Raw genomic sequence first — 17,250 nt, forward strand, 5'->3', positions numbered from 1 at the left:
TAACAGTCTCTTATGCTTTGGCTCTCTCCCACTCTAACCTCTTTTTTTTTTTTTTTCCTTCCCCTCCCCCATGGGTTTCTGTTAAGTTTCTCAGGATCCACATAAGAGTGAAATCATATGGTATCTGTCTTTCTCTGTATGGCTTATTTCACTTAGCATCACACTCTCCAGTTCCATCCACGTTGCTACAAAAGGCCATATTTCATTTTTTCTCATTGCCACGTAGTATTCCATTGTGTATATAAACCACAATTTCTTTATCCATTCATCAGTTGATGGACATTTAGGCTCTTTCCATCATTTGGCTATTGTTGAGAGTGCTGCTATAAACATTGGGGTACAAGTGCCCCTATGCATCAGTACTCCTGTATCCCTTGGATAAATTCCTAGCAGTGCTATTGCTGGGTCATAGGGTAGGTCTATTTTTAATTTTCTGAGGAACCTCCACACTGCTTTCCAGAGCGGCTGCACCAATTTGCATTCCCACCAACAGTGCAAGAGGGTTCCCGTTTCTCCACATCCTCTCCAGCATCTACAGTCTCCCGATTTGTTCATTTTGGCCACTCTGACTGGCGTGAGGTGATATCTGAGTGTGGTTTTGATTTGTATTTCCCTGATAAGGAGCGACGTTGAACATCTTTTCATGTGCCTGTTGGCCATCCGGATGTCTTCTTTAGAGAAGTGTCTATTCATGTTTTCTGCCCATTTCTTCACTGGGTTATTTGCTTTTCGGGTGTGGAGTTTGGTGAGCTCTTTATAGATTTTGGATACTAGCCCTTTGTCCGATATGTCATTTGCAAATATCTTTTCCCATTCCGTTGGTTGCCTTTTAGTTTTGTTGGTTGTTTCCTTTGCTGTGCAGAAGCTTTTTATCTTCATAAGGTCCCAGTAATTCACTTTTGCTTTTAATTCCCTTGCCTTTGGGGATGTGTCGAGTAAGAGATTGCTACGGCTGAGGTCAGAGAGGTCTTTTCCTGCTTTCTCCTCTAAGGTTTTGATGGTTTCCTGTCTCCCATTCAGGTCCTTTATCCATTTTAAGTTTATTTTTGTGAATGGTGTGAGAAAGTGGTCTAGTTTCATTCTTCTGCATGTTGCTGTCCAGTTCTCCCAGCACCATTTGTTAAAGAGACTGTCTTTTTTCCATTGGATGTTCTTTCCTGCTTTGTCAAAGATGAGTTGGCCATACGTTTGTGGGTCTAGTTCTGGGGTTTCTATTCTATTCCATTGGTCTATGTGTCTGTTTTTGTGCCAATACCATGCTGTCTTGATGATGACAGCTTTGTAGTAGAGGCTAAAGTCTGGGATTGTGGTGCCTCCTGCTTTGGTCTTCTTCTTCAAAATTACTTTGGCTATTCGGGGCCTTTTGTGGTTCCATATGAATTTTAGGATTGCTTGTTCTAGTTTCGAGAAGAATGCTGGTGCAATTTTGATTGGGATTGCATTGAATGTGTAGATAGCTTTGGGTAGTATGGACATTTTGACAATATTTATTCTTCCAATCCATGAGCAGGGAATGTCTTTCCATTTCTTTAAATCTTCAATTACCTTCATAAGTTTCCTATAGTTTTCAGCATGCAGATCTTTTACATCTTTGGTTAGATTTATTCCTAGGTATTTTATGCTTCTTGCTGCAATTGTGAATGGGATCAGTTTCTTTATTTGTCTCTCTGTTGCTTCATTGTTAGTGTATAAGAATGCAACTGATTTCTGTACATTGATTTTGTATCCTGCAACTTTGCTGAATTCATGTATCAGTTCTAGCAGACTTTGGTGGAGTCTATCGGATTTTCCATGTATAATATCATGTCATCTGCAAAAAGCGAAAGCTTGACTTCATCTTTGCCAATTTTGATGCCTTTGATTTCCTTTTGTTGTCTGATTGCTGATGCTAGAACTTCCAGCACTATGTTAAACAACAGCGGTGAGAGTGGGCATCCCTGTCGTGTTCCTGATCTCAGGGAAAAAGCTCTAGTTTTTCCCCGTTGAGGATGATGTTAGCTGTGGGCTTTTCATAAATGGCTTTTATGATCTTTAAGTATGTTCCTTCCATCCCGACTGTCTCAAGGGTTTTTATTAAAAAAGGGTGCTGGATTTTGTCAAAGGCCTTTTCTGCATCGATTGACAGGATCATATGGTTCTTCTCTTTTTTTTTTTTTTGTTAATGTGATGTATCACGTTGATTGATTTGCGAGTGTTGAACCAGCCCTGCACCCCAGGAATGAATCCCACTTGGTCATGGTGAATAATTCTTTTTATATGCCGTTGAATTCGATTTGCCAGTATCTTATTGAGAATTTTTGCATCCATATTCATCAGGGATATTGGCCTGTAGTTCTCTTTTTTTACTGGGTCTCTGTCTGGTTTAGGAATCAAAGTAATACTGGCTTCATAGAATGAGTCTGGAAGTTTTCCTTCCCCTTCTATTTTTTGGAATAGCTTGAGAAGGATAGGTATTATCTCTGCTTTAAACGTCTGGTAGAACTCCCCTGGGAAGCCGTCTGGTCCTGGACTCTTATTTGTTGGGAGATTTTTGATAACCGATTCAATTTCTTTGCTGGTTATGGGTCTGCTCAAGCTTTCTATTTCCTCCTGATTGAGTTTTGGAAGAGTGTGGGTGTTTAGGAATTTGTCCATTTCTTCCAGGTTGCCCAATTTGTTGGCATATAATTTTTCATAGTATTCCCTGATAATTGTTTGTATCTCTGAGGGATTGGTTGTAATAATTCCATTTTCATTCATGATTTTATCTATTTGGGTCATCTCCCTTTTCTTTTTGAGAAGCCTGGCTAGAGGTTTGTCAATTTTGTTTATTTTTTCAAAAAACCAACTCTTGGTTTCGTTGATCTGCTCTACAGTTTTTTTAGACTCTCTATTGTTTATTTCTGCTCTGATCTTTATTATTTCTCTTCTTCTGCTGGGTTTAGGCTGCCTTCGCTGTTCTGCTTCTATTTCCTTTAGGTGTGCTGTTAGATTATGTATTTGGGATTTTTCTTGTTTCTTGAGATAGGCCTGGATTGCAATGTATTTTCCTCTCAGGACTGCCTTCGCTGCGTCCCAAAGCGTTTGGATTGTTGTATTTTCATTTTCGCTTGTTTCCATATATTTTTTACTTTCTTCTCTAATTGCCTGGCTGACCCACACATTCTTTAGTAGGGTGTTCTTTAACCTCCATGCTTTTGGAGGTTTTCCAGACTTTTTCCTGTGGTTGATTTCAAGCTTCATAGCATTGTGGTCTGAAAGTATGCATGGTATAATTTCAATTCTTGTAAACTTATGAAGGGCTGTTTTGTGACCCAGTATATGATCTATCTTGGAGAATGTTGCATGTGCACTCGAGAAGAAAGTATATTCTGTTGCTTTGGGATGCAGAGTTCTAAATATATCTGTCAAGTCCATCTGATCCAATGTCTCATTCAGGGCCCTTGTTTCTTTATTGACCGTGTGTCTAGATGATCTATCCATTTCTGTAAGTGGAGTGTTAAAGTTCCCTGCAATTACCACATTCTTATCAATAAGGTTGCTTATGTTTATGAGTAATTGTTTTATATATTTGGGGGCTCCGGTATTCGGCGCATAGACATTTATAATTGTTAGCTCTTCCTGATGGATAGACCCTGTAATTATTATATAATGCCCTTCTTCATCTCTTGTTACAGCCTTTAATTTAAAGTCTAGTTTGTCTGATACAAGTATGGCTACTCCAGCTTTCTTTTGGCTTCCAGTAGCATGATAAATAGTTCTCCATCCCCTCACTCTCAATTTAAAGGTGTCCTCAGGTCTAAAATGAGTCTCTTGTAGACAGCAAATAGATGGGTCTTGTTTTTTTATCCATTCTGATACCCTATGTCTTTTGGTTGGCGCATTTAATCCATTTACATTCAGTGTTATTATAGAAAGATACGGGTTTAGAGTCATTGTGATGTCTGTATGTTTTATGCTTGTAGCGATGTCTCTGGTACTTTGTCTCACAGGGTCCCCCTTAGGATCTCTTGTAGGGCTGGTTTAGTGGTGACAAATTCCTTCAGTTTTTGTTTGTTTGGGAAGACCTTTATCTCTCCTTCTATTCTAAATGACAGACTTGCTGGATAAAGGATTCTCGGCTGCATACTTTTTCTGTTTAGCACACTGAAGATCTCGTGCCAATTCTTTCTGGCCTGCCAAGTTTCAAAAGAGAGATCAGTCACGAGTCTTATAGGTCTCCCTTTATATGTGAGGGCACGTTTATCCCTTGCTGCTTTCAGAATTTTCTCTTTATCCTTGTATTTTGCCAGTTTCACTATGATATGTCGTGCAGAAGATCGATTCAAGTTACGTCTGAAGGGAGTTCTCTGTGCCTCTTGGATTTCAATGCCTTTTTCCTTCCCCAGTTCATGGAAGTTCTCAGTTATAATTTCTTCAAGTACCCCTTCAGCACCTTTCCCTCTCTCTTCCTCCTCTGGGATACCAATTATGCGTATATTATTTCTTTTTAGTGTATCGCTCAGTTCTCTAATTTTCCCCTCATACTCCTGGATTTTTTTATCTCTCTTTCTCTCAGCTTCCTCTTTTTCCATAACTTTATCCTCTAGTTCACCTATTCTCTCCTCTGCCTCTTCAATCCGAGCTGTCGTCGTTTCCATTTTGTTTTGCATTTCGTTTAAAGCGCTTTTCAGCTCCTCGTGACTGTTCCTTAGTCCCTTGATCTCTGTAGCAAGAGATTCTCTGCTGTCCTCCATACTGTTTGCAAGCCCAGCGATTAATTTTATGACTATTATTCTAAATTCACTTTCTGTTATATTATTTAAATCCTTTTTGATCAGTTCATTAGCTGTTGTTATTTCCTGGAGATGCTTCTGAGGGGAATTCTTCCGCTTGGTCATTTTGGGTAGTCCCTGGAGTGGTGAGGACCTGCAGGGCGCTTCCCCTGTGCTGTGGTGTATAACTGGAGTTGGTGGGCGGGGCCGCAGTCCGACCTGATGTCTGCCCCCAGCCCACCGCTGGGGCCACAGTCAGACTGGTGTGTGCCTTCTCTTCTCCTCTCCTAGGGGCGGGATTCACTGTAGGGTGGCGTGGCCCATCTGGGCTACTTGCACACTGCCAGGCTTGTGATGCTGGGGATCTGGCGTATTAGCTGGGGTGGGTAGGCGTATTAGCTGGGGTGGGCAGGAGGGGCAGGCTTAGCTCGCTTCTCCTTAGGTGATCCACTTCAGGAGGGGCCCCTCTTCTGTGGGCCTCTCATCTGCGCTTGGCTCCGGAGACTCCGTTCTGCTAATCCTCTGGCGGCTTTCTGGGTTATTTAGGCAGGTGTAGGTGGAATCTAAGTGATTAGGTCCCAAGTTTAAATGTCAAATCTTTCCAAAGAAATTGGAAACTGCCCAACCGCAGGAGAAGAGCCTAGACGAGGTTGAGAGTGTGGGGAAAAAGTTCCTGAGAGTGAACAAGGTCATCAAGGGCCCAAAGGGCATACGGAAAAGGCACTTAAAAGAACTGAGACGTCAGAACATCCAGAGGAAACAGAACGCCCAGCCGTCTGTGGAGAACATGGCCAAGGAAAGAAGGCTCAGGAGACCATCCCCAGGGGAGCTTCACGTGGCGCACAGGCCCAGCAAATTAATGGGAAGCTCCTTCAATACAGAGCCTTCGTTCGTAGAGGAGCACAAGGCAGCGGTCTCTTCTTTCCTGAAGCAATACTCTTTGGGCAGGCCTTCTGCCACCCCCGCTCCAAAATCCCCACCTGACGTGAAAAAAAAAAATCAAAAGACTTCATGTACAGCGTTTTTGTTTTAGAAGATGCAAATGCTAGAGTTAGAAATATGAAGGCTTTCGGGCCAGCCTCACACCCCAGAAAAACACACCGCTTTCATAAAAGTCGCTCCCATGTGGTCCACAGAACACCCTAGGCCAAACTGAATCGAAAGTCCAGAAAGGAAAGTTCACTCAGTAATAGACAGCTGCTTGCAAAGAGGCCTCCATCCTCTGCAGTCAGGAGCCTCATAAATTCCCCTTCACGAGAGGATTTTTCATCTCCGGGAGAACTGAGTCCTCAGAAAAATCCTTTTCCAGAATTATTTGCTCCTTCAGGAACTTACAGAGAAAACACTACTGCAGAGAACGCTACTGCCCAAAATGTTTCTGACGAAAATATTTCTACAGGAAACACTACTGTGCCAGCACAAACCCTCCCTGAATTCACAAACCGTAAGAATCTTTCCACTGCTAATTCTACTGTTACTGCAGACAACTCTATGCCGACCGTTAAACAAACCAATGATACACAATGGGAATACCACAATGCGGGCACTGGCTTGCCCCCAAAAGCCACAGGCTTCACTGTGTCAAAGGTGATCTGTTTGAAATTCCGTTAAACCAGCAGCTACAGTCCCTCATCCCCAACAATGACGTGAGAAGCCTCATTTCTCATGTTATCCGGACTTTGAAAATGGACTGCTCCGAGACCCACATGCAGCTGGCCTGTGCCAAGCTCATCTCCAGAACAGGCCTCCTGATGAAGCTTCTCAGCGAGCAGCAAGAAGTAAAGGTGTCCAAGGCAGAGTGGGATACGGACCAATGGGAAAATGAGAACTATATCAGTGAGAGCACAGAAGTCCAGAGTGAACAGAGAGGGCAGGAGTCAAGGGAGGTGAGGATAAATCCCAAAATGTGGGGTCTCGACATTTAGGTGGTTTAGGACATGGACCCAAGCACAAGGACCAGGGGCTCCTAGTCCGGGTCTTGTCTTGGCCACATAATTTTGCCTAAGGCAATGATCTGCCACTTTGCTCATTCAGGAAACAGTGCCGCTGTTCCCAGAGTAGACAAAAAGAGGACCTAACATACAAGATACATAAATTCTTGAAGAAAATGCTAATGATTAAGATTACATATCACATTAGATTTGGTATATTCCTTAAGAACCTATAAGCGATTCATCGGAAAGAATGGGGTTTTAGAGTCGTTAAAGAATAGTTAACTTTCATCCTATCTCTGTTTTCTAAAAACATTGTTCTTTCCCTTTTTTTAGCTCACAAAAGAAGTTCCAGGCTATGGCTATAACAACAAACTCATCTTGGCAATATCTGTGACTGTAGTAGTGATGATTTTGATCATAGTTTTCTGTCTCATTGAGGTAAGGAGAACAATTAATTCAGATTCCCAGACTATATTCCTTCTTTATAATAGATTCAGAACCCACAAACTGAAAATCAAAGCCACTTTCCCACCTATCACGACCTGATATCCCTCTTCAGTCTGGAGGAAGGAGATAGGCTTTGTCCTTTCATTGCAAAGTATATTCCAGGGATTTTAAAAGGAACCCCACTGCCGGGAGACATCTGTGGATTGTAACCAAGATAACAAGCCATTAGCTTGTTCTGAGACATTAGGTCTAAGAAGGCCACAGTTGACACGATAGTAAAATTTCTTCAACTCAAAAAAATTATGTCGATTCGATGCACTCACCAGTCATCCTCCTCCTACCACTGATTTCTTTCCTCGTTGGCTAAAATGGTGAGAGAGAAATAGTCTTCACCTTCATGGAGCTATCAGTCATCTCGGAAGAAAGGGCATGGCTTAGAGATAAAAGTGTCATCTTGTTGATTAATTAGATGTACCTACAGCTCTCTCCTCCACTTCGCAAGGCATTGTGTAGACAGGTTCAGTTAAAACCCTGCAGCTAAAATCCTGCATCAGGCTACTCAAAGCTTGTCATAATTACAGTTGCCTATTCCTGGAGCTTGCCTGTTTACCTTTTATTCAATTATGTATGAATTGAATATATATTCAATATATTTATTCAAATATACATATGCTTATTATATATATATGTATATGTATATATATATATATGTATATATATATATATATATACATATATATATATTGCCATCTGTCATGGCAACCCTCCATTTCAGCCAAAGCAGCCCCCCACCATCCCCTAGTCAGACCATGCCCATTCCTACTTTTGTTGGTGACTTTGCCCACTTGAAATTCCTTTATTTCACTCTGCTGGTGGAAGTCCCATGAGCCTTCAAAAGCCAACTCGAGTTCATCTTTCTTCACAAAGCCTTCCCCGAATACTGTAATACTCCTGGACCTAGTCCTTCTGTGAGATTGTCACCATTTCTTAGGGTCTACAGTGACGCATTCCCCTCCCCTGATAACAAAAATATGCTAAACAGTTTGTTAAAAGGCAGCTCCTCAAGAGAGAAATATCAAGGTCATGGATCAGAGCAGAGATATGTAAGGCTTCCTGGTCTCTCAGACTCGAGTAAAACCTGACTGGATGTATTAACTGCTAAGGAGAAACATGTCTGTCTTCTGGAGGGTTGGTCAGTAGTAAAGGCATAGAAATGGTGAGGAAGAGACCAACATGGGCAGTGCCCACCTAGCCTTGCCTAAGAGTAGAGATGGCACCTCAGGCAGCAGATGAGAGTCAGGCCCACCAGCCGGGCTGTGCCCGCGGGGCAGATGGATGGATCTAGCTACCTCAGTCCTTTCCATTAAACACTGGATTCAGCTAATTACTTTTCTTCCACTTCTCTTCTCACCAAATAGCCTTCTGATTATACTTCAGCGTGCCACAGAGGCCTGTCTCCACAGGAGGTAATGCCCAATCATGTAGACACAGATGCCCTATCTATGGAACGGATGTTTTCCTTATTGTCAAGTCTTGACCTGACATTCTGATTTTGATCAATCCTGTGACATTGGTGAGGTGATATTGCCTCCATGTAGAAAGAAGTGCGTTCTCTCTTGATGAGATCAGGGTCTGATTTCTCAGCCTAAGAGCCTAGGAACTAGCGTGGGGTCAGCTTACCATGACCTCTGGGAAGAGAAATCATTGGCCATTGTCCAGTCAGTACTCTGCATCTTGAGGTGGCCTGCAGCCTTTTGCTTTTGGGGAAGTTCTATAAACTCCTATTGCTGTTTTAAATTCCTATGTGGTTTAACCTTGTGTGTATATTTTTTTATGTGGTTTCATTATTTCCTCTCCCTACTTAGATGATACACTTTTTGAGGTCAGAGACCATGCAGTTTTTTTCCTGTAGTGGACAATAATGATGTTCAAAGGAAGAGATGAGGCATTGTGTCAATTTCACAAGGAGGAATAATGCAACCTAATATTTATGTGAAGTAGCCTACAGAGTCCAGCAATAGACAGATCCGTGGGTGACTAGGACTTTTGAAATGTTACCTTTTAGAGGCGCCTGGGTGGCTCAGTTGGTTAAGCGTCCTACTTTGGCTCAGGTCATAATTTCATGGTTCAGGAGTTCGAGCCCTGTGTTGGGCTCTGTGCTGACAGCTCAGAACCTGGAGCCTGCTCTGGATTCTGTGTGTGTCTCTCTCTCTCTTTGCCCCTCTCTCACTCTTACTCTCTCTCTCTGTCACTCTCAAAAATAAATAAACATTGAAATGTTACCTTTTAGTATTCAAATCAGTGGACGAAAATAAATAAGTGGTAGTAGAACAACTGCTTAATTATTTGGGAGGAAAATAACAACAGATCCCTATTTCTCACCTTAAAAAAACATATTTCAGTCAATGTAAAAAAAGAGAAACAAGAACCCGCCCAAGTATTAGAAGAAAATAGAATCAATACTTTTATGATCTTGTGGTGAGAAAAAGCTTTGTGACCTGATACCACATGCAGAAACATTTGATAGATTTGATCGTCTTGTCTGATTTATGCTTGGAATAAACCAGACATCTGATTTAATCCCCACAGTCCTGTGAGGATGATATCACCATCCTTCTTTCATACATAGAAGGGGATCAGCTTAAGGCCCCTGTGGCAAAACCCAAAGCAGAACCCAGCTGTGCCTGCAGTCAGCCTGTCTCCTATCCCACGGTTCCGTCTCCTTCACGATAAAAACACTGACAAATATTTGAAACATTGAAATTCAGTGAAAGCCCTTGAAAGGATGAATATATCTCATATGAAGAGAGTTTTATAAATCAACAGGAAGAGGACAAACAATCCAGGGGATCAAGGGGGCAAGGACTACGATGAACAGGAGGGTGTGGACAGTCCGTCACCATATCTGCCTCATGGCTTATGGGACATGGGTCTTGTTAACAAGGCCTTTTCGCCTCATGGTATAAAAACAGTCTCTGATATTTTCTTCTGTACTCTTATAATATTTGTTGTGATTTATTTATTTTTAATCTGTATGGAATCTGTGTGGTGTTTTGGTACGGTCGAGGTAGGGGATCTAACTTTTTTCCCTTACGTAAAGATCCAGTTACTTTAAAATCTTTTATTGAATGGTTCATTCTTTCTTCATGGATCTAAAATACTATTTTTATCTGGACTCTATTCTATCAATCTGGTTTTCTTTTCCTGTATCAGTATCACGCTACATACTTAACTGCAGTTGCTCCGTAAGAACGTATTTTAATGTCTGCTCTGTGATCTTCTTTTTCATACAGTTTGTAGCTATGCTTGCACATTTTCTCTACCAAATGTCAGCTGGCCAGTTTTTGTTTAAAAAACTGTCTTGGGATTTGAATGGGATTGCCTTGACTTTGTAGGTTAATTTGAAGGGAACTGACATCTTTACACTATTCTGGGAAAATAGTGTCTCACATCATGTATTCGTTTCTTCTTAATGTCCTTCAGAAGAGCTTTAGTGTTTTCATCTCATAGGTCTTACCCATTCTTTGCTAAGTTTATTCCTAGGTACTTTATGCCTTTTTATTGATCATTGTAAATGGGATAATTCTTCCGTTTTTTGATTAATTATTTATGGAACATAGGAAAGTCATTGAGGTTTACATGTTGATCTCTTGATTTTATATCTAGCCATCTTACTGAATTCTCATATTTCTTCCAATAAAATTTTAGTTGATTCTCTTGGGCCTTTTAGTTTGTCTGTAATTTCGTATGCAAATACGTCTTAGTTCTTCCTTTCCACCACTCCATTTTTTCCCAGTGCATCAGTTAGGACCTCCTCAACACCAATGAATAGAAGCAGTGATAACACACATCCTACTCTTGTCCTTGACTTTAAAACAGTGCTGCTGTTTAGGTTTCTGGTAGACACTTTTCTTTTCCTCCTCCCAAGAATTTTTATTAGGAATTATCTGTCGAATGTTATCTGAGACAGTCAGTAAAACGTATTACCAGCTGCACACAAGTTAGGTGTTATTGAAGAGTCAAAGGACTATTAAACAAATTCCTGTCCTAGGAAAAGTTATCCTCTCACTGGGTAGAGAAGACCTAAAATGCAAAGGAATGAATAAAGATTTGGAGGGAGTGGTTATTGTGATGGGTAACTGTGATCATGTTCTCTTCCAAAACAGATTTATTCTCATAGAGCAGCAGCCAAGGAAGGTAAAGAAGGAAGCTCAAGGTAAATATTAGTCTGGCAATCGTTAAAGTAGAATTTTAGAACTAGATTTTCAAACTCATCTATTTCAATCCCCTTGTTTTACAGCCAGGAAATCACCAAAGGCAGAAAGAATACATATTTGGCCTAATGCTTTGCCTGGATCCAGCAAAGTTAGCTGCCCAGCCAAACCCGAGTTAGAATGGGACTGGCACAGAGCACCTGCTCACTAGACCTTTAAAGAAAGATCGTGGGGGGACGGGGGTGGAAATGTTCAGACCCGTTGCTGCTGGCGGTGGGCATCGGGCCTGGCCACAGACCTTCTCAGAGGCTCTGGAGAAGGGATAGGGAGGGCCAAAAGTCGTGGGGTGAAGGGGCTAGTCTTCAAGCATGATGGAAGGTGGAATACATGAGTCCGTCCTATAGAGTGGGGGGGAGACTTCCTTCTTCCTCCTTCTGGTTTTCGAGGCCCCGCTCTCCATTCCCTTTATCCAGACCCAATAGAATTTGAACTGGGAGAGACCTTAGATAATCATTTATCTCTTCCTTTTATAATAATGAGATGGAGAAGGAGAAAAGGAAGATGTCTTGCCGGACGGTTGTATCACTAGTACCACTAGAACCAGAAAGAAGATGGTTCCTTTCCAGTTGGGCATGTCTCTGACTACACTGTTCTTGGGCTGTGAACTGCATTTTATGTCACAACTCAGTGCACACATACCGTATAGACATAAGTCCCTTCTAAAACAAACTTACCATACACTCTGATTCTTTCTGTTCTGTTTGAGTTTATTATTTATTTGGGGGGGGGGAGCAGAGAGAGGGAGAGAGAGAGAGAGAGAGGGAGAGAGAATCCCAAGCAGGTTCTACACTATCAGCACAGAGCCAGACACAGGGCTCAATGTCACAATCTGTGAGATCATCACTTGAGGCAAAATCAAGACTTGGGCTGCTCACCTGACTGAGCCACCCAGGTACCCCCTATTCCGTTTGTATGCAAAAAGAGTATTTTGTGTTTTAGCGCTAGCCGTGTGTTTTAAGGTGATTTCACGACCCACTCCCTCATCTGCCTGCAGTGTGACAGTCAGTGAGCTAGATAACTGCTGGTTGGACTCAGGCATTCACTCGGTGCGATTCATCTCGTAAGGTAAAGCAGCTAGGAAAATGGAAACACCTCCCCACCCGCCAGCAAATGATGCCTGGGAGGCTAAGCCTGGCGGGGACGGATGTAAAATGCTTCTGGAGAGAGTTAGGTGCTTCTGCCGTGTGGTCACCCAGTTTGTTGACTGCACAAGGGCACTTGGCCAAGGGCCAGAAGGGGAGCAGGGTGAAAATCCTGCCTATACTTCATGTCAAGTTACATGCAAAGGTCTCCCAGGGACACTGTGGGGCCATTATGGACAGACACAGGACAATTCTGAAAGCCCAGCATGTATGGAATTATTTCTGAGATCCCAGGTCTGTGTTGATTTTGCTTGCTAATAAGACTGGAGAAATACATTGTGAGAGGCATGGAAAATGGTACGAATCACTAATTGTCTGTGTGTGTTTTTCCTTCAAGGGGCTTCTTTGGATCTCTGCTGCGTAAGAGATGCTCAAAGGAAAGTGACAGTCAGGTAAATCTGAGGAGGATAAAGTACCGTGGCTGGAGAAGGCAGGGGAAACGGACCTAACATTGTCCTTTCTGTTTTCTAGGAGGGCTTTTTCTGGAGAAGGCGGCCACTTTGGCTTAGGGACATGTACAGACCTCTCAATGCCACACGCAAGAAAAACATGGCACAGAAGCTACACGACAAGGATTCTTCTCATTAAGATGAGATTTTCCACATGGAACTAGGGTACGTGATTGGGGAAGATTTTCTCTAAAATGAGGCAATTATGAAGAGTTGAATTGTTCCTTTCGAGAGTCAAAGCCTTGGCATTCTTCTCCTTTTCCCAGGGAGGCTGGCAAAGTCACAGCAGAGAAGGCCACAGATTCCACTACTGAAGAGCTGGGTGACGAGAGTGAGACACTATGTGAGGTTGTCACAGAGTGAACGCCGTCCTGCCTCAGGCCACCTACAAAGTTTACTTTCCGATACTCGCTTCTCAGCATTGCTTATAAAATACTTTTTCTTCTCATATTGAAATGTATAAATCCATAACCAATTCTAGCCACGTGGTAAGGAAGTAAAACGTAAACAGTTCAGAATTTATCTACAGACAACAGGGGCCACGGGCGAGAGAAGCAGGACTGAAGCCAGAGTCCCTCGTGGTAGCCAGGATTTCCGCAAGACACAAATGGGCAAAGTAGGGTGAATGGGGCGTCTTTCCCTCATTTCCCTGATACAGTCAGTCTCTGGAAACCGGACAACGTATCTTCAAGGGGCTTAGACTATTAAGTTCATTCACAGCTTATTCTGGTGCTCTCTCCCCTGGCTCACCAAATACCAGTTACTCACAACGCGCTTGACCCCCTGCCCGTAGAGGATCATCTCTTTCTGGCCCCTCCGTGAGGTCTTTGGGGTTGCCAGAGTATTTGGATCGCTGAGCCTACCTCCACTGTCGGGCTGAGGCCTGTCTGTCTTCCCAAGAGCTCAAACTCAGACACAAAATGTGTAGCGGGAAGTAGGGTGTTCCTCAACCTTACAAGCTAGTAGACAATTCCCATTGGGTTTTTGTGTTTGTTTTCTTTAAAAAAAAAAAAAGTCCCCACCCTCAGAGAGCTAGCAGGGAGATGCTGGAGGGTTAGAGTAAAGAATGTGTGAGAGCAGTAATCACCCAGGACTGCCCTGCTCAGGCCTTTATTTCAGAAAACTTATTGGTGGGGGCACTTCCTGTTCACCTGTACCACACTAGCCTCTGCTGACCCCACTGAGGGTCGGATGCGTGCGGCTGGGCTCTCTCCAGTTCAGCCCAGCACCGCACCTACCACTGCTTTCCTACCCAGCTCGGATCAGGGCTGCACGATTCCAAGAGATAATGCAGCACAACGTGCAGAAGACGCAAACATCCCTCCACTTCTGCAGAGGAGGGCGTTAACCAGTCACATTTGGGATGTTGGGAGGAGTCGGGGTGCCTGGGTGGCTCCGTCCGTTGAGCATCCGACTTTGGCTCAGGTCATGACCTCATGGTGTGGGAGTTTGAGCCCTGCATTGGGCTCTCTGCTGTCAGCACAGAGCCCACTTCAGATCCTCCGTCTCCCTTTCTCTCTGTCCCTCCCCCCAGCTCACACACTGTCTCTCAAAAATAGATAAACATTAAAAATAATGAAGTCATCTATACTTTCTGAGTAAATGAATGACAGATTTTAGAAAAAGGACGTCAGAGTCAAAATACAGTAGTGAATAAAAGAAATCCTGAACGAACAAGGTTTGATCATCTCTTTTCTTAATGTCTGTTTATTTTGAAAGAGAGCAAGGGGGGAGGGGCAGAGAGAGAGGGAGAGAAAGAGCCCCAAGCGGGCTCCGTGCTCAGTGTGGAACCCGATGCGAGGGACTCGATCTTACGACCGTGAGATCACAGCCTGAGCTGAAATCAAGAGTCGGATGCTTAACCGACTGAGCCACCCAGGCGCCCCTGACAATCTCTTTACATGCCCCCAAATAAATGCTGGTGGCTTAGCGATAGGTGATGGAATATGGCACCAACCGCTGGCCACCAACAGAGTCCCCCGAGGGGACAGTAGGACTGGGGCACAGCCCAGCAGATTTGGCAGGGTTGGTAGGAACGGTTCCAAGCGGAGTGATTGGCCCATCAGTGCCTCTTTGGCTCTATTAGTTTGCTGCTGCTGGGCAAGGACACCTGTTCTCCGGGTGCCTGCTCCCGTTCCCCCAGCGTTTTAGTGAGAATGGCCCCCAAGTGTCTGTCTCGGTGTGGTGACTTCAGTGAGCCAACAAATAACTGTGTTGAAAGCACAAGACTAGAGAGTAACAGTAATCGGAAGCAGCGGCAGCAGCTAGTTCACTATTTGCTTACTTGGTGTCAAGGCCTGGGTTGGGCGTGTTGCAGTCTTAATTTCGCCCAACAGTCCGTGAAAACATACTTTATTATCCCCATCTGGCAGATAAGGGGACAGGGCTTAAAGGATGTAGGTAACCTGTTCAGGTGCCCAAAGCCGCAAATCCAAAACTGCCAGGTAGGGGTTTAATCCAGGCCTGTTAACTCCAAAGCCTGCTGACGGTTATACTGCCCTGCTGCAGGGTGCAGGGGTACAGAGACGTCTAAGCCATGGTTACCATCAAAGAATCAATAATTAGAACGATGAGGATGGTGGCAGCTACTGTTTGTTGAGCACCTGCTTTGAGCCAGGCGCAGTACCAGGCCCTGTAGTCACTCTTAGGTCACAAGGGCAGAAATTCCTCATGCCAGCCCAAACTCCTTAATGAGCTGGGTGGAGCGGGGGCTGGTGGTGACTTTTTGAATAAGAGAGGTGGACACAGAGACAGAGCTGACGAGAAACCAAGAAGACCCATCTGTGCATAGTTGGGCTTCCCAAAGTGTGGGCCGGGATTCCAGGCAACTCCATTCTCCTATTTTGGAATATTTCCATTAGCGCAAATGTGGTTCATAGAGTGAAGCTTAGAAAATGTTGTTTCTATAACACTACCTCAAATTTGCACAATACTTATTAGTCTCAAATGCCACCCTGCCATATTTCTTTTAATTTTTTTTTTAATTTTTTTTTTCAACGTTTATTTTTGGGACAGAGAGAGACAGAGCATGAACGGGGGAGGGGCAGAGAGAGGGAGACACAGAATCGGAAACAGACTCCAGGCTCTGAGCCATCAGCCCAGAGCCCGACGCAGGGCTCGAACTCACGGACCACGAGATCGTGACCTGGCTGAAGTCGGACGCCCAACCGACTGCGCCACCCAGGCGCCCCTCTTTTAATTTTTTTAATGTTTATTTTTGAGAGAAAGAGAGAGAGAGCGTGCGGGCAGAGAGAGAGGGAGACACAGAATGTGAAGCAGGCTCCAGGCTCTGAGCTGTCAGCACAGAGCCCGATGCGGGGCTCGAACCCATGAACCACGAGATTATGACCCTCTCTGCCACTCCTCCACTCGCACTCTATGTCTCTGTCTCTTGCTCTCTCCAAAATAAACATTTAAAAAAATTTTTTTAAAACAACAATAAGCATTTATTCCTCAAAAAACATCTTTTTTAATGTTTATTTTGAAGAGAGAACAAGAGAGAGAGTACAAGCAGGGGAGGGGCAGAGAGGGAGACATAGGATCTGAAGCAGGCTCCAGGCTCTGAGCTGTCAGCACAGAGCCCAATGCGGGGCCCGAAGCCATGAATGGTGAGACCATGACCTGAGCCAAAGTCAGACAGACGCTCAACCAACTGAGCCACCCAGGCTCCCCATTCCTCAAAAGTTTTGAGTCAAATTTTTGGGAATAGCTTGGGCACTTCTGCCCCTGGGTCTTTGGTGAGATTCTCAAGATACCACAGGGCTGCAGTCACCTGAAGGCTTGACTGAGTCGGAAGGGTCCACTTCCAAGGTGGTTCACTCACTTAACATGGCTGTCAAGGGGGTTGGAGGGAGGCCTCAGATCCTTGCCATATGAGCCTGCCCACATGCTGTTTGACTGAATGTCCTCACAGCATGATGGCTGGGTACCTCCAGAGTGAGTGAGCTGAGAAAGAGAGACAGAAATGACAGAAGGTAGCCTTCCTATGACCTCACCTCAGACGGCACAGAGCAGCATTTAGCAGTGACTTAGTCACTAAATCCAGTTCCCATTCAAGGGGTGGGAATTTAGACCCCACCTTTTAAAGAGAGAAGAGTCGGGGTGCCTGGGTGGCTCAGTTGGTTAAGCGTCTGGCTTCAACTCAGGTCACGATCTCGCGGTCCATGAGTTCGAGCCCTGCGTCAGGCTCTGGGCTGATGGCTCAGAGCCTGGAGCCTGCTTCGGATTCTGTGTCTCCCTCTCTCTCTGCCCCTCCCCCGTTCATGCTCTGT

At 44.1% G+C, this 17,250-nt stretch overlaps 1 protein-coding gene across 1 annotated transcript in view; it reads left to right on the top strand.

The window, feature by feature from the left end:
- LOC147571315 (leucine-rich repeat-containing protein 37A2-like) overlaps positions 1 to 13,429 on the top strand; it is a 50,624-nt gene extending 37,195 nt beyond the window's left edge. Inside the window, 8 exon segments of the mRNA XM_086696441.1 lie at positions 5,305 to 5,721; positions 5,724 to 6,312; positions 6,315 to 6,619; positions 7,001 to 7,105; positions 11,281 to 11,330; positions 12,868 to 12,922; positions 13,002 to 13,144; positions 13,246 to 13,429. Of these exon segments, the coding sequence (XP_086552567.1) occupies positions 5,305 to 5,721; positions 5,724 to 6,312; positions 6,315 to 6,619; positions 7,001 to 7,105; positions 11,281 to 11,330; positions 12,868 to 12,922; positions 13,002 to 13,118 (1,638 nt within the window). The 3' untranslated portion in view covers positions 13,119 to 13,144; positions 13,246 to 13,429.
- The last annotated feature ends 3,821 nt before the right edge of the window (positions 13,430 to 17,250 follow it).

The sequence above is a fragment of the Puma concolor genome, unplaced genomic scaffold (genome assembly GCF_028749965.1).
Source record: "Puma concolor isolate L17-30 unplaced genomic scaffold, mPumCon1.1.hap2 unalloc_scaffold_30, whole genome shotgun sequence".
NCBI lineage: Eukaryota > Metazoa > Chordata > Mammalia > Carnivora > Felidae > Puma > Puma concolor.